Consider the following 22374-nt stretch of genomic DNA (forward strand, 5'->3'; position numbering starts at 1 on the left):
TATTTAATAACAATTTCAGTAATTTTTGACATTAAAATGCGTAAATGGAAAATTAATTTATAGAAGGCATGACTCTAAAAATGTCATTTTATGTGGCTGTTGTGGTACTTCTCCGTGAAATAGAGAGCATCAAAATCCCCCCCAAATAGTAGGATGTAAACTCTGGAGAGTCATGGAGAAAAGAAGTACAGGGATGGAGAGGCTTAAACAGACTCCGCAGCAGAGCTAGAGCTAGGTCCCATTTTCCCAGTCTCCACTCTTAGGCTGTGCCACTCTTTCTCCTTATTCACTACTATACCACAGAACTGCTTGCTTTCACGAAGGAAAAACAGATTCTGTAATACCATTAAGTAGAATATCAACCATAGGACTCAGCTATACCTCCCTTGGCATCTAAACCTCCAGCCAGTTAACCAGGTGGGGAAGGGGCTCCGGGGGCGGAGGACCACCGGGACGTAGCTGGGTAGATGCTGTATCTTACATGCCCATCATCCGCCTCCGTCATCTTAAGAAAAGGCTGTCATTGGTGTTCTTGTGAGTTCTCTGATGTGGTGGCTCACTTGGTACCACATTAGGTAGCAGAAGCTTGGCTTTTTCTTTACCTCTTGTTTCTCTGTAAGCATTTCCTACAGTCCCAACTTAGTCATATTCCCCGTGTGAGTACAAGATTCATCGCGTTCTCCTAGCTGATCTTTTGGACTCTAGTCTCAGCCCCCAGCCCCATACCTACTCTGTTACTTTGTATATACTCTTCTTTATTAACAGTGCCACTCCCTTGCTTAAAACTCTTCAGGGAGTCTCCATCATCTACAAGATAACATATAAGCTCTTTTACAAGGCATGTGGCCTTTATCTCCCTTTCCAGCCTAATTGCCAGACTGCTTCCCCTTCTAAAATTCATGTTCCAGAAAATAATGACTGACTTACAGTTTTCCTGAGCACACTATCCTGTATCACACTGTTGCATAAACTCTTCCCTCAGCATAGATCATTCTCTTGGGTGCCTCTTCTTCCACCTGATAAATTTCAAAACCTTATTCATGATCAGGGCTTACTGTGTTCTGTGGGTTGGTAAAGCTTCTCTGTCTGATAAGGTGACATTTGAGCCAAGATCTGAAGAAAGTAAGGAAGCAAGCCAAGCATGTATCTGGCAGAAAGAAGAGCATTCCAGGCAGAGGAGATAAGTGCAAAGCCCTGAGGTGGGAACACGCTTGGCATAATCAAGAACAGCAAGGAGCCCTGTGTGGGTGGAGCAGAGTGAATGAGGGGGGCAGAGTGATGTGAGATGAGTGCAGAATCAGATCACGGAGGGCTGAGCAGGCCCTGGTAAGGGCTTTGAGAGGGAGCTGCACGGGAAGGATCTGAGCAGATGACTAACATGATTGGTCTTGGGTTTTAAACATGTCCCTCTGGCTTGGAATAGGGAGTGGGGGTGGGGAGAACTACAGGGAGAAGGGTAGAACAGGAAGTTCAGTTAGGAGTTAGACACGAGATGATGGTGACGTGGACAAGGATTGAAGCAGTAGAGGTAGTGACAAATATTGGCATCTGCATGTATTTTGAAGGCATGGCTGATGAGTGGGGTTTGTTCCTAGATTGAATGTGGGACATACAGGAGATGTGACGGAGAACTCCAAGGTGTTTGACCGGAGCAGCTGGGACGATGGAGACACCAATTACTGATTAAGGGGAAGGTTGCAGGGGGGAGTACGGGTTTGATTGGACAAATCGAAAGTTTGTTTTGGTTTAAAGTTCAAGATTCCTGGTAGATGTTCAGTGGCAGTGTCAGCCAGGCAACAGGATCTGGAGTTCAGGGGAAAGATTGGGGCCGAAGATGTGTTTTTGGAATCATCACGTCATAGGTGATACTTAAGGCCATGACGCGGGATGAGGTCACCTGGCGAGGTGCAGCATAAGTGCATTTGATTACAATGTATTTTCCTTCTCAGCCTGCCTGTCTCAGCTTTGGTCTATGGTTTCTTAAGGAATAGTTCCCTTAGCTGTTCATTAGTTGTTCATTTGACCCTTAGCAGGTCAAAAAAATAAGCAGATTTGAGGGGGAAGATCTGCATCATGCTTCCAGTGTTCACATAGTTTGTCTGGTGGGGGTAAGGAGCTCCTGCCAGCCACAAAGAACCAAAATAGGCCCCTAACCCATAGCAAGAGGAATAGAAATAGGAATTCCCTTTTTATGCTGGGGGCTAAAGAGAGGCTCTGAATATTCTGAGTTCCCAATTCCAAAATAATTTACATTTAGTTTTGAGGGGAGGGCTTGGGGACTCACTTGTAAATTAAAACCTTATGGAATACTCCTCAGAAAAATGAGACCACAGATTGAAATCAACTCCTAGGTTATGCTTTTTGTGAAGTCGGGTTGTGCTTTCTGTGTGTGTTACTAGAGAAACAATAGGCTTAACTGCTTGCCTGGCATTTTTCCTTTGTCCTGAGATTTATTTAGCTTTGGAAGATCCCCAGAGCCATTTATGGACAAGGAAGAGGTTAGTCAGCCTAATATGTCAGGAAAAACTCAATGTCTTATGATTGAGAATGCATATATAAATATGTATTTGTAAACAGTGGGACTCTGGCACACTCTTTTAGTAAAAACATGGTTTTTGCATGTAATTAATGGCAGCTGCCTCCTACTATCCGTGTTGTTCTTTGTGTGTTCTTCCTGAAGTAGGGATCTCTTTGCTGTTTTAAATGTTTACATGTAGAGAATGAGGAGCTTTTGTCCCTTGGCAGCAATGTGAAAAGTCCTGTGTCCTATAAGACAACGTGGGACAGCTTTCAGCCCTCCCAAGAGACTGAACTTCCACCCATTCTCTTGGGGTGGGGGACAGGGGAGGAGATTTCCACCCTCCAAGTGCTGGGCCAGCTTTTCCAGTTGTTGCTCTTAAAAATGTTCCTGTTTTCCATTTCAGTCCATCATCCCCTGAAACTACTTCTCATCGACCTACATATAGTCAGGTGCCTTCACCCCATCTCAACTCTTACCTCTTCCTCATCATTCCTGTCCAACTTGGTGTTTACAACTTCATGAAGGTGCTATTAATATATTTCCCCTTAGTCATTGCTGGGCCACGCTTTGTAGATTGACTTGCTTTAATCTTTCCTAGTTAAGTCAGTTGATCTAATCCTTTCATTATTGTTTGTTTTTCTCTAGAGTGTCTCACTGAGTCCCATAAACCTGATTACCAAATACAGGTGTCATTTCTGTCCTCCTGTGATGGGCATTGTCTCCCCACTTCCCCACCCCGAGTTCGTGTGATGGTTGATTCTGTGTTTATGTTGTCAGATTAGATAATAACCATACATTTAGCTTGGTTTTTAGTTCTCTATTTTTTGTTATTGTTTTAATTTATTTGCTCATACTTCATGTTCATTTTCCCTGGGTAAGTATTTTTCTAAATTTTATTCTCTCTTCCAAATTTCCCACTTCTTTTTAACTCATGATAAGTAGCCACTAAATTTGGGGGGTTTTTTGAAGTTAAATTGCAAACCTATCTCCCTAGGTTTTAATCATACTGTTTATGAGCTCAAAAAAACCCAAGTTGAATCAGGTTTGGTTGTCACTGAGACTTGCAGGAAAAATGTAAATGTTAAGGAAGCACCTATGACATGATTCATAATATAGAACTCCCCATTATGAATTCATGCTGAACCATTGCCTCAGGCTTGGACGACTAAAGGTACTTACTATATTTGGGGTGTGACGTCAACTCTCATTTTCCACAAACACGTATGTAGTCATTTAAGGTATGTTGGGCAAATAATGTTTCCCCCAGTCCAACTGCTAGTCTCCTTTTCATTAACGCTGCCTCCTCTTCGTTTCTTCTCCTTGAAAGTTTAAACGGGATTTCCTAGAATTTTGTATATCTTGTTGAAGTTCCAGAATGTCCTGTGGTCAGGTTTGCTGTGCTCCTCTCCAAGCGACAGGCATTGTGGACGTCCATATCCTAGGTGTGTGGACACTGTGGATTAACAAACGGTTTCACAATGATCTTTTTCCTTGGCAAGCAGTTTAAAATTTTCTCCCCCAAAATTCTAACGTGTACTAAAAATTGAGGGTTTATACCTCATATAAAAGCAAGGCAAAAAAGCACCAGTGGGGATTCTTATTAGTAGAGGCAAGAGCATTGAAAATGGCTGATGCCTTGTGTTCATCTTCACCAAAAGTCTGAATTCTCCAGAGAATGGCAGAAGAATTGCCTCTGTTTTTAGATGAGAAAACCAATAAATTACTTAGGAATAGTATTAAGCAATGGGAAAAGCATCAGCAAGAACGAGTTTCAAGAGAGACAAATCACTCTCCAGGTTATATTTTTAGGCTCTGTCTAGTTTTGATCAATCTCCTTAGAGATTCTAATGTAAATTGACTAGTGTCTATAGAATTCTACTTTGTACTGATGGATGGTGTCTGTCTTCAAATAAGACTGGACAGAAAGATATTTTCAATAAAAATAATTGGACACGCATAGATACTAGTAATTGAGTGGGAACTTGGACCCGGGTAGGCAAGGAAAGGAATTGCTACTAGTGTAGCTTGTGGGAGGAGACTGTTAGAATTGTGAGCTCCGGCCAGTCTCTTCCTACTTTATAGGATGAAGGAAATACATAGGCTATTTTGTGAAAATTTCATGAAGTATATATGCATACTAGTGCCAGACATATTGTAAGTGCTCAACAGATTTTATTTATTATTTCTAATAGGAATTCATAAGGAATAGGAAAAGGAGACATGGTTATAAGCAAGAGAAATCAGGGAGGCCTTCCTGAAAATGGTGAAGCTTGAATCAAATCTTAAAGGACCAGTAGAGAAGAGTTGAAGGGTTATAGGTCAGAAAAACAGCTTGAGCAAAAAGTGGTGCAAACAAATGTAGTACAAGTGAGGAACATTGAAGAGACCTGTCTGACAAAAGGGAAGGGGTGCGTTTATGTTAGGAAAGAACAGAAATGAAGTTGGTTCAGTATAGCAGAACCGATCACTGAGGGAAGTTTGGGCTTGGTGTGTTACAGCATAACTGGCAGAGAGGGAATGGTCTGCAGTTGTACTCAATGTAGACTGAAGACGAAGGAGACGGAGATCTAGGAAGCACGCTGGTCTGACAGCATTAGTGAGGCAGACGTAGGTGGCAAGGCCCTAGCCCAGGAGAGGGACAGTGGGACAGTAGAAAGGATAGATTCGTTTCTGAAGAAACACACTGGTTTTGGTGACGTGATTAAGTATAGAGGAGGATGCTTGAGAGATGAGGGCCATTTTGAAGTGGCTTTCTTTTAGGGGGTCCACTGGATTGGATAGTAGCCTCAGGGCTGACGACCCAGGAGTCTGTTGGTTTTCGGATCACTACTGGGGTGGAGGAAGAGGCAGGACATTTTGTTGTTGTTGTTTGTGTTTGTTTTTTAGCAAACTGAAAGTAGCTTCCAGGGAACCTTTAAAGGTTTCTTTCCTGGAATTCAAGGGGCAGGGAAAGACCCTGTTGACGGGAGCGTGAGAATGCCTGGAACGTCATGCCTGTCTCTTACCAACGTCAGCTTAGTGTTAAGGAGAAGCTTTTACATTCCTCACATCCATGGCCCACCACTTACTTAGGTTGTGTAGTCTTGGATAAATTCTCTAATTCCTCTGTGCTTCGGTTTCCTTATCTATAAAATGGGGTCTTAATAGTACCTAAATCATAGTGATTATGGGATTTAAATGAGTTAATACACATAAAGCACCTAGAACAATGACTGGCAAATAGTGAGCACTAAGTGTTAACTAATTATTATTACCACTCTCTCTTTTTTATGAAAACCCTGATAAAAGCCCAAAGTATATCCCTTTATCCAGGGCAAGTGAAACAGTGGCTTAGTTTTATAAGTGAATATCTGCTCATTTTAATATAGAAAAAAATCTGACACGAAACTCATGCAAAGAGATGAGTGGCTGAGTTGCTGTCAGAATTCCTGGCCTTGCCCTGAGAGTGCTCAGTCCTTGCTGTGTTCCCGTCCTGCCTGCGCAGGTGATTTTCTATGACAGCGACTGGAACCCCACGGTGGACCAGCAGGCCATGGACAGGGCGCACCGCCTGGGGCAGACGAAGCAGGTGACTGTGTACCGGCTCATCTGTAAGGGCACCATTGAGGAACGCATTCTGCAGAGAGCCAAGGAGAAGAGCGAGGTACGCACGAGGCAAAGGGAGTGCTGTGCTGGTGGAGGAGACGGGAAGTCCAGCCACATCGACTAGACGAAGACGCTCTTGCCTTTCGTCAGTCACGAAGGGGCTTAATTTCTCCTGGATAGAAAATAAAATCAGGTCCTGGACAGCAGTCACCTCTCCTGCCCTGGCCATTTCTCACTCCTTTTCTACCAGAATGCTGTTGACAGCCTAGATCCGGCTGTTGGTTATGTGGAGGTGACACCATTGCCCGCATGTACGACATACTCTCACATGCAGAGAAGAAGAAAGACAGTGGAGCGCTCACCCTAGTACTCTCGATTTGATCAGCCTTTAAGTTGTATGCCAAATTGGCTAGTTTCCAAAGAAATTTATTATTTGGAATCTTTTTTTCATCTTGAGTTAGTATTATTGGACCTTCTAGCTATCAGGTAGCAGTCCCGAGCAGAGAAGTTCTCATTGTCCTTTCTGTTGGAAATGGAATAAATTCTCTGGATGAGCCAGTTGGATGAATGAAAAAGAAATAGGGGACCCAAGGGTTCACCGGAGGAGCAGACTGAGAAACATGTTTCTTCTTGGATAGTTGCCATATGGGGATGGATGCCTGGTTATGATGTTTTCATCTGCTTTTGTGTAGATTCAGCGGATGGTGATTTCTGGTGGGAACTTCAAACCAGATACCTTGAAACCCAAAGAGGTAGTTAGTCTGCTTCTAGATGATGAAGAATTGGAGAAGAAACGTACGTACTCTAACCTCTTATTAATGCTCTCTCCTCCCTACAAAAGATATTTTTCTGGCCCCACACATCTGAAAATGGAAGAGGCTTTTTGCTGTGTGCCAAGGGTAGACAGAGCCACAGGCTATTGGGGGAGAAACATTTTTGTGTTAATATTTTATATTAAAACATAAACACAACTTATGGAATAGAAGGTAAAGTGCACATATATTTTTAAAATAATATGACTTCAAATAAATTTGTACCAAGAAGGCTATTTCCCTAGACTCGGCAGTCATAAATTTACTGAATTCTACCCAGAGAAATATTTTTATGGAGCTGAAAGCGCACATTGCTGTAAAATACAAACCCTTCTCCCATGTGTTTCTGGCTTTTGAGAACCATGGGTTTCCGACTCACTCTGTGAGCCTCTGAGCTGAGCTTCCACGCATCACGTCAGAAAATAGGATGAAGCTCCTTTCTTACAGTGCTCGCATCTGCTGCCGCCTTCTGAAAATCTTTTGGGGCTCTACAGCCACACTTGGTCTGTGCAATGAGAAATATCATTGCAAAAAATAAAGACAATGAAAGACCCATGGTAATTACACAGTCATGGGTTGAACCCCAAAACTGTTAAGAATCCAAGAACTCTGTTCCTTCTCCAGTTAGAAAACCACCAGTTGTCTGCCTAGGGCAGATAAAAAATCATACTTTGGAACATAAATATCAAAGGATGTGGCCACTTTAATTTCAGAGAAGAGGATTATGATTGCACAGATACTTCATCCGATTTTTTTTTTCTTGATAGTAAGACTGCGGCAGGAAGAGAAACGGCAGCAGGAAGAAACCAACCGAGTCAAAGAGCGCAAGCGCAAGAGGGAAAAGTATGCAGAGAAGGTACCTCAAACTTGGGGTGGCTGACAAGGACCGGCGGGGGCAGGGAGGTGCTTACAGAAAAGGCTTCGCGGTACATGGCTTGTCGTCTTGGTTACTGGTTGGTAATCCAGCTCCAGCTGTGTGTGATAAGCAGCAGTTCTGTGCTTCTGGACGCTTGATCAGGCGAAACGAAGCCTTGGTAGACCTGTACTCCCTGCACAGACCCACCTGTCTGTGGTCACATGATTATGAAAACCATTTGTCGGGATGTTATAAATCATAAGGCTAAATATGGGTAAAATGGATGTATTTACATTATTAGATTCCATAGAATCTTAGAAAGGGCAAGAGGTCATTAGATCCAATCTCTCTACCATGATTCTGCTAGTGTACTATTCAGTGTCATCCACCACTGGAAAAAGAAATCACTGGCCAGTCTGTACATCTCTCTTTCTCCAATTCATGCCAAGGATTTGAGCTGTTTTTTGTCTCCCTTCTGACATTTCCTGCTTGAGCCCACTAGACTACCTGCAAAGTGGGATGTAGTTCCCCAACATTTCTTCCTGTCTTGCTGTTTCTACTAAAATATTGTGTCAGTAATCCTTACCCCTGGTCTTTATTGACATGTAAATCAGAAGTGAGGCCTTTAGGATTTGGTCTTATTTCAGGAGTCAACCCATTAGTTCTAATTTCCCAGACTTATTGTATGTCCAAGGACTGTTGTTTTGGAACCAATTTACTACCTTCCAGCAAGTGCTTCCTAATTTTTCCTGGTGGGTTTGGTTTACCTTTGGATTGTGCTACCCTGCCCCTCCCAGCCCTGGTTTGGCTTCTGCTCTTAAACAAATTAGTCACCTGTGCTTCTGGCATCTCTGTATGTCCCTTCTGCTAAGCGGAACTCTTTCTGAAGGATTCCCCTGGTGCTCACTGTAGTTAAAAAGCTGAAAAATCCCCGGAATGAAGGATCATGTCCTCCTAGCCTGGGCTGCCATCAATACCCAGTTTCTCAGGTTCTCAGGATCTCAGGGTCAAATCTCTAACCCATTACTTACTACGATTTAGATTAAAATAGCTTTAACATTTAGAAGAAAAGGTGGTTTTCTCATACAGGACATTGTAGGGTTTACTGAGTTCACATCAGACGTCATCCCTACTCTGAGCATAGAAGTTTCAGATAAATACCCAGTGATAATGTAAACTACACAAAGACATACCATATCAACCCTAATGTAAGTGTAGAAACAAATAAATTAGGTACAGTGAGTGGATGTGATTCCCAGAATTTTCCAGATACATTCTGTGATTCCAGGTCCCTAATCTTGACAAAGCCCTACTGAACTTGGTTCTAGAAACTGCTTAGTGTAGCTCAGTCACTCAGCCCATAAACATTTACATGTAAATTGAGGGAATGATGACCAAAAAATGACAAAAACCCATCATTATTCCTTGCGTATGATGAGAACATTCTTTCTCATGTATATTTAAAAAGAAGGCAGAGTAAAAACAGATGTACAGAAAATGTGCTACAGGCATCGGCCCACCCTCTTGTGGGACCGCGTCAGTTCAGCCCTGCTACGTGCTGCCGCGGGGACGTGCAGAAGCTGGCTGTGCACTTGGCCACGTGAGGAGGAGGCCTGGTGCAGCTTCGGCTCGGTGTGGCTGGCCTGCCTTTCAGCTCTGTATTATTGTGGTAGAATATACTTGAACTCTTAAGACATCCCTTTCCTCCTTCCTCCTTCCTTAGGAGTTTTTTTCTTCCTTAAAAATACACTAATTGAAAAAAGTGAAATCTAGGTTTACAGTCAAATTTCTGTCATCACTTTCTTCTCCACGCCCACTCTTCTTTTGGTGCCTATCCTCATGCTTTGTCCGTATTTCTTGATTTGTGTGTTCCCAGAAGAAAAAGGAAGACGAATTGGATGGGAAAAGGAGAAAGGAGGGCGTGAACTTGGTGATTCCATTTGTTCCCTCGGCTGATAACTCCAACCTGTCTGCTGATGGGGACGACTCCTTCATTAGCGTGGACTCGGCCATGCCCAGCCCGTTCAGTGAGGTGAGGCTCCCTTTAGATGCCTTCATCGCAGCAGTGGGACTGCCCCGACTGGGTGGCCATTGTTTCTCCTGGAGTCCCCTGCCTTGGAGAAGGGAGTTGCACATGGAATCCATAAGGAAAAGAAATGAGGACAGGCTGGCTTCTCTGGAGCCAAAGCAGGGGTCTCACCCTCAGGAGGGAAGCAGTGGCAAGACCTGAGGAGCCGCCCTCACGTGGGCACAGGGCCACGGGCTGTGGGTACAAGCAGTGGTGGTTTCTACCCTCCCTCTAGATCTCCATCAGCAGTGAGCTGCACACCGGCTCCATTCCCCCCGATGAGAGCAGCAATGACATGCTGGTCATCGTGGATGACCCGGCCTCTTCAGCCCCTCAGTCTCGAGCCACCAACTCTCCCGCTTCCATAACGGGGTCTGTCTCGGACACCGTGAACGGTAAGTGCTGCTGCTGTCCCATGCACCTTGGGCCTGGTCCCCTGCGTCAGAAAAGGCATTGGTTTGGCGGTGGATGAGATCCTGGTTTATTCTAGAATCATGGCATTTGTGTTTCCTTTAAAGAAGAATGGAGTGGAACAAAAAGAATTTGGAGGCTCAGAATTAGCCCTGTTAAGTGAAAGGGAGAAAGGGAAGCTTTAGGGAAAGCAAAGTGAGAACTATACAAAGATTTCAAACTTCTTTGTTTTATAGTCACCTGGTCTTTCATATTTCACCTTATTTTTGCTAGTTTTTAATTAAAATTAGCTTTTCTGGGCCTTCCCTCACTTGGTTCTGTGGGGCCTGTGGGGCTGCTATTTCTCAAGGCACTCGAGGTTTAGAATGGGAGTAAAAGTTGACTCTCGGAGGCAGGCGCACACTGGAGTTTGCAGGTGGGTCTCAGGTAGCCAGTCCCTGGCGTTCATTAGTAATGACCCCGTTTAGAGAAGAAATTCAGGAGTAATGAAACCACTCTTCTAGAAAGAAAACAGCTTGAGGAGTCGGGTTATTCTGTTTAGAATTGTGACTAACTTGGTATGACTCCGTGGCCCAGCCATTAAATGGGGACCTAGACCTCCCTGAAAGCCCTGAAACAAACACCCTTAACCTACCCTGTCAGGAGAAGATTCTGTTAACATGAAGAGATTGATTTTTTTTTCCCCCTCTTGGCCCGCTTATTCCCACAGGAATTTCCATTCAGGAAATGCCAACCGCAGGACGTGGTCACTCAGCCCGAAGCCGAGGCCGCCCCAAAGGTTCAGGAAGCACAGCCAAAGGAGCAGGGAAAGGCCGGAGCCGGAAGTCCACCGCGGGCAGTGCTGCCGCAATGGCAGGAGCCAAAGCAGGGGCTGCAGCAGCCTCCGCAGCCGCCTATGCTGCATACGGGTACAACGTGTCTAAAGGTACAAGGCCCCATGGGGCAGCAGGCTCCTTTCCAGTCAGGGAGAGCCCACTGAGTGTTCTGCTGGGTAGACCAGGTAGGACACCCCCAGCCCAGGAAGCTCCTTCCCAGAGCCCATGTTGGGTTCTGTTTCTGCATTGAGCAGTCCTGACCTCCCTTTGTCCTTGTGACTTAGTACAGAGCCGCCTTCAAGGTGGAAATAGCTGTGGAAGGAGAGAGCTGAATTTCTGGACTATACTCCTTTCAACAGTCAGAATTTTTCCTGCTTTGAGAACTGATTTTTTCCCAAGATCCATATTTCAGTAATTACATTTCCCGAGACCCATTTTTCAGTAGTCTCGGGCTAGCATAGTTAACATTTACCCAGTTATGTGATCCATCACCTTAGATTTTAAGCACCTGCTGTGTACATAACACATGGACCCTGCTCTCAAGTGTGTAATAGAAGTAAAAAGGGGAAGCTCTATGTGGAGTATGTTTAACAGCGAGACAAGACAATATATGTGTATTGAGTGAAAAAAGAGGGAGTGAGATTTTCATTGAGGCCGTAGATCAGAAAAAGGAGGAACCATGGACCTGATGACCAAGTGCCCAGACTGTAACTCAGAAAGGAGGCTAACGATTGATTTGTACTGGCAACAGAGTTGGCAGTGACCAAGGCCTATTGGGGGTCACCACGCAGGTTAGTCAGGCCGTGCTAATGAACAGCAGTGGAAGCCAAGTTTGGAAAGACATGGCAAGACTTGATGGGCAAGAGCTTGTCAGGCGTATGACAGTGGGCTCTGGTAAGTGTGAGAAGGGAGTGGCTGTTGTGACCCTGACAGGTGGACGATAGTTGTAGCAATGGAATGTAGGACATCCAAGAGGGGTAGAAGGGGCGCCCCCGTTTACAGACCTCTCTCCCCATTCAAAACATGGGCTCAGTATTTAACTCATGGGGTTATTGTAGCAAGGAAGGTGTTATTGAATAGAGACTGCTCAGTAAATACTAGTTCACTTCCCCTTTCTGCTGCTGTAGCAATCTCAACTTTCATTTGTTTGTTCATTCAACAAACGTGAAGAATAATAGCCGAGGCCAGTGTTTTTGAACCCTCATCACATCTTTGGAAAACAGCAGCATTGCCAGTAGTCAAGGCTTCCGTGGGGTCTCACCCACAAATAGGCAGAGCACGGGCATCATGGGGCTTCCTCCTGGAGACCTGGCCTGAAAGGGGGCAGGAGGGGCGGAGGAGGCAGCGGGGTAGCGTGCCACAAGAAAAAGCAGCAATGCTGGATAACGGTACAGGAAAGAAGGAAAAGAGCTGCTTCAGAGACTACCTGCAGTTCCACTGTGGCTGAAAAGAGACAGGTGTCTGCCCACCAAGCACCGAAAATTCTTTTTAGGAAAGTAAAACCAGTACACAAGAAACAATTGAAGCATCGTATGAGACAATATGTTACCAGCTGTAAGTGGATTTGGCTCATACAAGGAAAAAAGAGAGTTCACTGTTGCCCAGGAAGCCATCACTAAAGGCGGGAGATTTTAACTGGGTCCTTGAAGTGGCAAGGCTTAGAGAACAGGGGTGGCCACGTCCGGTGCCAGGAGAACCGCATGAGTCTAGACGCAGCTAGATTGGGCCGCCTTGTGCCCTCTGGCCAGACGAGTAAAGGACATCATCTAAAATTAAGAAGCAGCTAATCACAAATGGTGTAGAAAGAAGGAATATGGAAGAAAATACTTATTAATGCCTAGTAAGTTACAGCTCATCCCTCACCCCACATGTAACGTGCTCTTCCCTGGAGCACCCAGGTGACGTCTTACTCCTTGTAGATGACGTAACGTGAAGAGGGCTGGGTCGGTGTCAGATTTCTCTTAAAAATACATCCCTCTTACTGAATGGACAGTTGACAGGAGTAAGCAGATGTGCTCAGAAGAGGTTGTGGGAAGGTTCCCCACGACCTCACCTCCAGCGCAGACTCCAGTAACCAAGGTCAGGTTCCAGCAGCTCAGCACGACTGCTGCTTACTTTCCTCTTGTCTCTCTCTCCACGCCCACAGGAATATCTGCCAGCAGTCCTCTGCAGACGTCCCTTGTTCGGCCTGCTGGCCTTGCTGACTTTGGACCTTCAAGCGCCTCTTCTCCCTTGAGTTCCCCTTTGAGCAAAGGAAATAATGTTCCTGGGACTCCCAAGAGCCTCCACTTGACCAGCAGCCTAGCCCCAGACTCCCTGGTCCGGAAACAGGGCAAAGGCACCCACCCCTCTGGAGGACGGTAACCACCTGGGCCCTCCAGCTTCCTTTAACCAAACCGGGGGCTGGCATCCTAGCCTGCAGGTGGTCTTGTTTGGCTTGCCCAGTGCAGCATCTTATGTACCGGGTCAGGGGGCAGAGGTGACCAGTTGCAGCAAAGGAAGGACAGGCAGGTGTTAGTGCGAGCACTTTCACCACCTGTGTCTTGAGTCATGCTCCGGGGTTGCCTGTGGGAAGGAGGCCCGAGAATAGAGATGAGCCCCGCAGCATCTCAGATGAATTTGATAGCTGCGTCTTACAGCTCGTGCTCCCGGGGAAGGGCCTGGCGTAGACCCCAGGTAGACGCTCAGGCACACTTCATCCCCCTTCCGCTCTCCAGCTCTGGCCATGTCCCTTGCAAAGGTTCCACAGTGCTGTGAAGAGCCTTTCACAGGGAGCCTTCCCTTAGGGCTGAGATTTCCTAGAGGGCTCGGAAGGGAGGAAATCATGTACCTGGTACCCTCAGTCTTTGGGCAGCTCCCCAGGTCTCCAAACCCCATTTGTCAGTGTCACCGATGAAGAAAGCAGTGAGTGCAAAAGAAGGTCGTGGCTTTGGGGGTGACAAAAGGCTGGAGGAAGCATGCCTGGAGACCGTGTTTGCCCAGCATTTCCTCCCCTGTCCTGCATGGTTCACACCAGAGAACCTTCAGGTCCCACCAGCAACAGTAGCAGCAGTTCCCACCTTGGGACTCCTAGAAGCCAGTAAGAGACCAGGAGCCACCTCAGTCAGCAGGACGTCCTCACTGCCCTCTTACAGACTCCCCTTGCCCTTCCTGAATGCACAGTCTCCCCACCCTCGCCCTTCAGCCCCCTGCTTGGCTGTATGCACTGTCTGTATTGCACTGAGAAAGGAAGGGACAGCAGGAGTGAGGAGGAGAGGATGGAAAGAGGGCAAGCTCAGCACCGAGCCTCCCAGCCCCACCAGCCTGAGCTTGCTTCCCTCCAAGAGAGGCAAAGGGGTGGTGTTTGCATGGGAGGTGTTTCTGCCTGTCCCCCAGCCTGATGTCCTTGGTGGAGCAGGTGCTTCCGGGCGGGCCAGCCTCTAATTTGCACACCTGAAAATCGCGGAATTGAGTTTAGATAGATTGATTTTTAAAACTTTTTTTGGGAGTAGGAGTGGTAGGGGAATCATTTAATTTAAATCATTAAGATTCCCCTGCCCAAACTCCGACTCCTGTGTACAGATGCTGTTTAGAGGGAAGCAGAAAAATGCCAAGCCTTTTTTCTCTTTGAATGTGCTATTTTTATAACTGAACTTGTACATATGTATAAAGAGAGACACATCTTTCTTTTACTAACTGGAGAAAAAAATCTTAAATAAAATGGAGTGAGATAATTTTATGTAAATTGGAGTGCCTGTGGTCTTTGCAGCTGCCCCTCCTCGGGGGGTGTACAGGGCTCTTGGTGGGATGTGTGGTCAGAGGGGTGGTCCGTGGGAGGAGCACGTTTCTCGGCGGGTTTCCTTAGTGGCTCCTTAAACTGAGGTGAGAAATCTGCCTCCATCCGTCAGCGAGGAGGCTTTACCAAGCGCCTCATGCAAGGCCAAGGCCTCAGTCTGGGCTTGTTACGTACGATTCAGGACCTAAACGCCAGGACTTCGGTGTGGGCAGCTTGGCCTGTTTTACCATCAGGCAGTTACACTGTAGTAATACTGATGGGTTCATGCTCCACACAAGGGAGAGACGATCCTGGTCGTGTGCAGTATGTAAAATCGCCAACCAGTCGCAATTTCATGGTCCCAGTTTCTAAAACTGATATGTGAACAAATACATGTATATAAACCCCAGGAGCCGCGAGTTTGCAGTGCCAGTACACTCTGAGGATCATTCAAGCCAGCGGAAATACAGTAAGTCCTCACTCAACGTTGTCAATAGATTCCTGGAAAGTGCAACGTTAAGCGAAATGAATATAGGAAACCAATTTTACCGTATGCTAATCGATATAAATGACTTAAGTTCCTACAGCATACTTCTGGTCACAAAAACATCACCAAACTTCTAAATAGAGACCCAGAATCCTTCTAATAGTAAACATTGAAATAAATATAAGCTACATATACATTTAATACAGATTAATAAAAACCAGTAAAATTATTTTTGCTTTACAGTTCAGCGTCTCGGGTGGCTGGAGCCTGTCCCAGTAGCTCAGGACACAAGCGGGGGACCCGAGCCTGGACAGGACACCCTTCCATCGCAGGGGCACACACTCAGGCTGGGACAATGTAGATATGCCAGTCCAGCTGTTGTACACATCTTTGGGATGTGGGAGGAAACCAGAGAAAACCTACACAGACATGGAGAGACCGTGCAATCCACACGCTGGTCCTGGGAATCAGGTTTTTCTCATCAACCTTATAATGAACGATGTTATTTGAGGACCTGCTGTACTAACAAACTGAAAGGAACTTGGTGTTCTCAAGATGAGCTGTACTTGTAAGAAACGTGAAAGAAAACTGAGATACGTTACTAGGGATTCCAAAGATTCCAGGTTTTGAAAACGTAGCTCTCTGGTCAGTTGGAAAGAGTGAGTGCCCAGCCTAGACTAGCAGTTGGTGTTTCTCTGATTGAGCTACAACACGGATATGCTCTTGCGTCACCTTTGAACAGGGCTCGTGCCGTTCCCTGGCAGGGTGGCCTCCGAGCCTTGGCTCACCCTGCACACCCTTGATGTGGGTGGCTGGCTGGTGAGCAGCTGCTGCTCACTCACAGGGTCAGCCTTTTCATGCTGTTCATCTCCAGTAGTACCGCTGTCATATCCTGGGTCCTGTTTTTCTTGCTGGCAAACTTGACCAAGACCTCAGAACAAGCCAGTGTCAGTTTCCTAATGAACCCTGCCCTGTTGTCACCACTGGCTTCTGGTCAACAAGCCCACTAGGATGGATCCATTCCAGTTGTTATTCAGCAAGGCCCCTGGTGACTACTGCGAGAGCCTTGCCAAAGGTCAGTAGTGGCTGCCTCGGGGGGGCTGACAACTCAGATTCTTGCACAGCTTTGCCCAGATGTGATGGGCTAGTGCCCTCTTGAAAAGTGTGTTAAGTTGTGAATCGGAACCCTCTGTCTATTCTGTCCCCAACATGCTTCCTTTCCACCCATTTTCAATCCAATCCCTGAAGAAACAACATTTCATATTGAAGGATGCCCACAGCCTTACTGTCCCTCCTCACCTGAGGGTGTGGGATTTGAATCTTAAAAGTGAAGGCTTCAAGCTCATTAACAACTTGGGTCCAACCTGAAGTTGTGACTCATGCCCTGTGTGAGGACAGAGTTCCAGAGAGCAGTTTCCAGGCTTGGCCTCACGTGGAAAGATGCTGGCTCGGGTAGTAGATGGCCATCAGCTGTGGCTAGTTGGCCGTCAGCTGTAACCAGTGAGGCATTGGCCACTAATATAACTGCCGTGGCTACGCTAGCAGCAAATAGGGGCTAGCAAGGGCGGATTGCAGTTAGCAAGGGGTTGGTTGGTTGGTTGGTGGTTGGCAGAGAAGCGGCCAGCGGATTGCAGATCATATGGCTCCTGCTTCCTGTGTCTCCAACCCAGCTGCCAGCGAGACTATAGTGGTATGACTCCCCTATCTATGGCTCCGTGGGTGTTCCTTTTTGGCCTCACCATATCCTGTGTTCTTATGCGGGGAGCGGGACCAAAGACCCCACATGACACCCTGCATGACACATGGTGCAGCAAGCAGGGTCCAGTGTCGGCCAGAATCCCCAAAGGGGTGATGGAGCAGTTTATATGCATGAAAGCTCAGTTTTGCGAGCAGGGTACGGTGCCAGCCAAAGCTCTCCGAAAGGCGGTGGAGCAGTTTGTGCGTATGAACACTCAGTCTCAGGAAGACCAGGAGGAGCAGCTGCTGGAGAGCTGGACCCCTGTGGAGGGGTGGGAAGACATGGAAGGTTCTCCGACCAGCAGAGGAAAAGCCATGCAGCTTCTGGAGAGCTGGACCCCCGTGGAGGGGTGGGAGGACGTGGATGGTTCTCCAACCAGCACAGGCCGGAGAAAGGGAAGGTCGTTGCAGCCGTGTGAGCTGGGAAGTTCTTTCTAAGGCAGCCCGGATGCCGGACTTGTAGTCCCAGGAGGAAACACTTGCTGAGTCCTCGGTGGGAGATGCGGGTGAGGCCAAGGTCGTCCTCACCCCCAGGTTGGGGAGGATTTGGAGCCCTCGCCCTGTGGAGAGAGCACACGTTGTGGGGCTGGTGCAGAGCCCTGGCGAATAACTGTGGACTATGGGGAATTGCCTTCCATCCCTGATTTGATGGACCGCTTGACTGTTTGCTTGGGAACGTATCACTATGTAGTGGAACCGGTGGATGTTTGCTTCCTGTGTCTCGACCAGCCGGTAAGCACCTTAGCTGTGAACCACTATTGTTCCAGAAAGACTGGTGGTGCCCTGAGAGCCCTGGCTGTGTCCAGGGAGACTGGTGGTACCCTAAGAAGCCCGGGAAGTCTGGCTGTGCCCAGAAGGACTGGCTGTTCCCTGAGAAACCCTGGCTGTGCCCAGAGAGCCTGGCTGTGTCCTGGATATTGCATTCACCTCCAGGCTCCTCGCACAGGGCCCCTCGCGGAAGACGCTTGTCGCGTAGATTGTGAGGCGAGACCCTGGAGGTGTGGAGTGCAGGGACAGAGCCAGGAGGGCAGTTTCCAGGCTCTCGGCCTCATATGGAAAGGTGCTGGCTCAGGTAGTAAATGGCCATCAGCTGTGGCTAGTTGGCCGTCAGCTGTAACCAGTGAGCCATTGCCCACTAATATAACTGTCATGGCTACGCTAGCAGCGAATGGTGGCTGGCAAGGACTGATTGCAGTTAGCAAGTGAAGTTGGTTGGCAGAGAAGCGGACGGCAGGTTGCGGATCGTGTGGCTCCTGCTTCCTGTGTCTCCAACCCAGCCGCCAGCGAGACTATAGTGGTATGACTCCCCTATCTATGGCTCTGTGGGTGTTCCTTTTTGGACTCACCATATCCTGCGTTCTTATGTGGGGAGCAGGAGTCATTGGCCACTAATATAACTGCCGTGGCTACCCTAGCAGCTGAGACCCCGCATGACACCCTGCATGACACATGGCACAGCGAACAGGGTACAGTGTCGGCCAGAATCCCCAAAGGGGTGATGGAGCAGTTTATATGTATGAAAGCTCAGTTTCGCAGGCAGGGTACGGTGCCGGCCAAAGCTCTCCGAAAGGCGGTGGAGCAGTTTGTGCGTATGAACACTCAGTCTCAGGAAGACCAGGAGGAGCAGCTGCTGGAGAGCTGGACCCCCGTGGAGGGGTGGGAAGACGTGGACGGTTCTCCAACCAGCACAGGCCAGAGAAAGCAAAGGTCATTGCGGCCGTGTGGGCTGGGAAGTGCTTGCTGGGGCAGCCCGGATGCAGGACCTGTAGTCCCAGGAGGAAACGCTTGCTGAGTCCTCGGTGGGCGATGCAGGTGAGGTCAAGGTCGTCCCTCACCACCAGGTTGGGGAGGACTTGGAGCCCTCGCCCTGTGGAGAGGGCACACGTTGTGGAGCTGGTGCACAGCCCTGGCGAATGACTGTGACCTATGGGGAATTGCCTTCCATCCCTGATTTGATGGGCCACTTGACTGTTTGCTTGGGAACGTACCACCATGTGGTGGAACTGGTGGGTGTTTGCTTCCTGTGTCTCGACTGGCTGCCGTCGAGAATATGTAAGCACCTTGGCTGTGAGCCATTATTTATCCAGCATGGTGCCCTGAAAACCCTGGCTGTGCCCAGAGAGAGTGGCAGTGCCCTGAGAGGCCCTGGCTGTGCCCTGGGATGGTACCCTAATAAGCCCAGGAAGTCTGGCTGTGCCAGAAAGACTGGTGGTGCCCTGAGAAACCCTGGCTGTGCCCAGAGAGCCTGGCTGTGTTCAGGATATTGTATTCACCTCCAGGTTCCTCGCACAGGGCCCCTTGCGGAAGATGCTTGTCGCGTAGATTGTGAGGCGAGACCCTGTAGGGTGGAGTGTGGGGACAGAGCCAGGAGGGCAGTTTCCAGGCTCTCGGCCTCACTTGGAAGGGTGCTGGCTCGGGTAGTAAAAATGGCCATCAACTGTGGTTATTTGGCCGTCAGCTGTAACCAGTGAGGCATTGGCCACTAATATAACTGCCGTGGCTACACTAGCAGCAAAATGGGGGCTAGCAAGAAGATGGCGCCTGACCTAGCAAGTGTGGATTGCAGTTAGCAAGTGAGGTTGGTTGGCAGAGAAACGGACGGCAGGTTGAGGATCGAGCGGCTCCTGCTTCCTGTGTCTCCGACTCCCCTATCTATGGCTCCGTGGATGTTCCTTTTTGGCCTCACCACATCCTGTGTTGTGGTGCGGGGAGCAGGAGCTGAGACCCCGCATGACACCCTGTCTATCCTGAAGCTGTGTCCTCCTCCCACCTCTGCGCCCAGGGACCCAGTCCCTTAACATGAAAACAAGCTGGGGAGAGCTCCCACCTAACTAAGAAGTGTCCCCCTCAGGAAGCCCAGAAGCCTGGTCCTAGAGCGCAGGTCTGGGCTGCATCACAATGAGGTCCATCCTTTCAGCCAGGGTCACCTTGTCACATGAGCCAGCTCTGGGAGTCTTTCCTAGGTGTGTGGATTTTAAGACTGTGGGTCTGTACGAGCAGCCCTGGAAATACAGGGTGTACACTGGGCTTCTTACTTTGTTGAAGCTCCCAGGACTATGGAGACCCACCCCTGGACTTGCTTGGGTCTGTCTGGCCCCCAGGATGAGGGCAGGCAGGAGGCGGGCCGTACGGGCTGAGCAATGAGCTGGGTTTTTCTGCGCAGCCTTGCGCTGGTGTCTGCTGCCATGTTCCATCTATCAGGCCTCGCTGCTGGCTTTTGGGTACAATCCACACACCCTCACCCGTCCTTCCCAGCAGACCACCTGTGGTTAGAAACATCTCCTTAGCTCCCTTAAGTGCCAGACTTAGGAGCCTGGGCACAATCAGTGGGTATCGTGCCGCAAGCTCTCCTGTGAATGATGAGCTCAAGGGGCCTGGGCCTCCCGAATTACCTGCATTCTTTTACTGCCAGATAAAGGTTTTTGTGGAGTTAAACTCTTAAGAAAAAAACTTTAAACCTCTGAATCATCCCTTAAATCAAAGCTTCCCAAACTTGAGTCTGCGTAAGAATCACCTTGGGAATCTTAAAATGCAGATTCAGTTTTAGAAGATCTAGGGTGGGACCTGAGGCTGAATTTCTAACACATCCCAGGGCATGGCCTTGCTGCTGGTCCTGGGACCACACCTGGAATAACAAGGCCTGCAGTCAGAATACACTCCCATCTCTGTGGGGCCCCGCCCTAGCCAGGCAGCCCTGTGCAGGCAATACTTTATGTTTTGTTACTCAACTTAATCCACTTGATAACAGAAAATGAAACCCTAGCATTTCCAGGAAAATTTGGTTCCATAAACGTTTACTCAGTTTTTTTTTCATTTTAAGACTGTCAGTTCATGACTTTTGCCATCACCTTTCTCCCCTGGGTAGCACCTGTTAGACATGTTAGGTCTGAGAAAAGGTTGCTGTTCGTCCTGTGTGACCTACACCGACACGCAGTCTGTATTTGCTGGCATTCCCGGGAGGGTCTGTGATCCCTCAACTCGCTGCTTTCTGCTGCGTGTTTTCTTACCATGACCACCAGTCTCTGCAGGATGAGTCTTTCTCAGCAAATTCCTAAGTCCTTCTCAGGGACATGGAAAATTTTCTTGCTCTCTCATGCTTCTCTGAGACCTGGGGTGGCAGGAGCTTGGTCTAGTTCAGCCCTCACAGAACGATACCCCATGTGTCACCAGGGAAATATCGGGGGCAAACAGAGCAGCAAGGACCTGGCTGGCTGGACCAGCTGCCATGGGAAACCATGCCTATCGAGATAGTGAGCCAGGCCTAGCCTGCGCAGGCATCTCAGAGGAACTTAGAGAGGTGGCACTAAGACACTTCCCCACACTCGCAATCATAAAAGATGAATACCAAACATGCTATAAAAAAAGATGTTTTCTTCCTATTCTTTTTTATAGAAAGTGAAATTGCAATATCATTATTGCTTGAAAAGGCAATCCAAGAATATGCAGCCCTTCACACCCCTTAGGAGGGCTATAATAAAATACTGAGAAAGACAAGTGTTGATGAGAATGGGGAGAAACGAGTCATTCGTTTTTTGGGTGGGTAATGCCAAATGCTGCAGGTACCTTGGAAAACAGCTTGCCAGTTCCTGAAAATATTAAGAGGTAAACTGTCATGCAGGGTATTATGTGGGGTCTCTAGTCCCGCTCCCCGCATAAGAATGCAGGATATGGTGAGGCCAAAAAGGAACACCCATGGAGCCATAGATAGGGGAGTCCTACTAGTATATTCTCGCTGGCGGCTGGGTTGGAGACACAGGAAGCAGAAGCCACACGATCTGCAACCTGCCATCCTCTTCTCTGCCAACCAACCAACCCCTTGCTAACTGCAATCTGCGCTTGCTAGCTCAGCCACAGCAGTTCTGTCAGTGGCTAATGGCTAACTGGTTATAGCTGATGGGCAACCAGTCAAAGCTGATGGCCATCTACTACCTGAGCCAGCACCTTTCCATATGAGGCCAAGAGCCTGGAAACTGCTCTCCTGGCTCTGTCCCCACATAAAAGTTACCATGATGGTTAATTTCATGTACCAAATTGACAGGGTCACAGGATACCCAGACATTTGGTCAAACATCATTCTGGGCATTTCTGTGAGGCTGTTTTTGAATGAAATGAAACCTTTTAAGTCAGTGGACAGAGTAAAGCAGGTCTTCCTCCCTAACGTGGGTGGGCCTCCTCCGATAAATTGAAGGCCTCAATAGAAAAGGCTGCCCCACCCTCCAGTAATTGAGAATTCCTCCTACCTGACTGCCTTTTAACTGGAACATTGGCTTTCTCCTGCCTCTAGGCTAGAACTGAAATATTAACTCTTCCTGCTAGCTTTCCAGACCA

General features: G+C 47.9%; 1 protein-coding gene across 2 annotated transcripts in view; it reads left to right on the forward strand.

Moving 5' to 3' along the window:
- INO80 (INO80 complex ATPase subunit) overlaps positions 1-14792 on the forward strand; it is a 119801-nt gene extending 105009 nt beyond the window's left edge. Inside the window, exons 30-36 of one of the 2 annotated variants that reach the window (XM_074327899.1) lie at positions 6006-6164; positions 6799-6901; positions 7686-7774; positions 9654-9806; positions 10078-10237; positions 10963-11178; positions 13215-14792. In XM_074327899.1, coding sequence (XP_074184000.1) covers positions 6006-6164; positions 6799-6901; positions 7686-7774; positions 9654-9806; positions 10078-10237; positions 10963-11178; positions 13215-13432 — 1098 coding nt within the window. In that variant the 3' untranslated portion in view covers positions 13433-14792. Of the gene's footprint in view, positions 1-6005; positions 6165-6798; positions 6902-7685; positions 7775-9650; positions 9807-10077; positions 10238-10962; positions 11179-13214 lie in introns of both variants that reach the window. The other variant, XM_074327898.1, reaches the window with a different exon arrangement.
- Positions 14793-22374: the final 7582 nt, after the last annotated feature.

This window comes from Rhinolophus sinicus, linkage group LG03 (assembly GCF_036562045.2).
Source record: "Rhinolophus sinicus isolate RSC01 linkage group LG03, ASM3656204v1, whole genome shotgun sequence".
Lineage (NCBI taxonomy): Eukaryota > Metazoa > Chordata > Mammalia > Chiroptera > Rhinolophidae > Rhinolophus > Rhinolophus sinicus.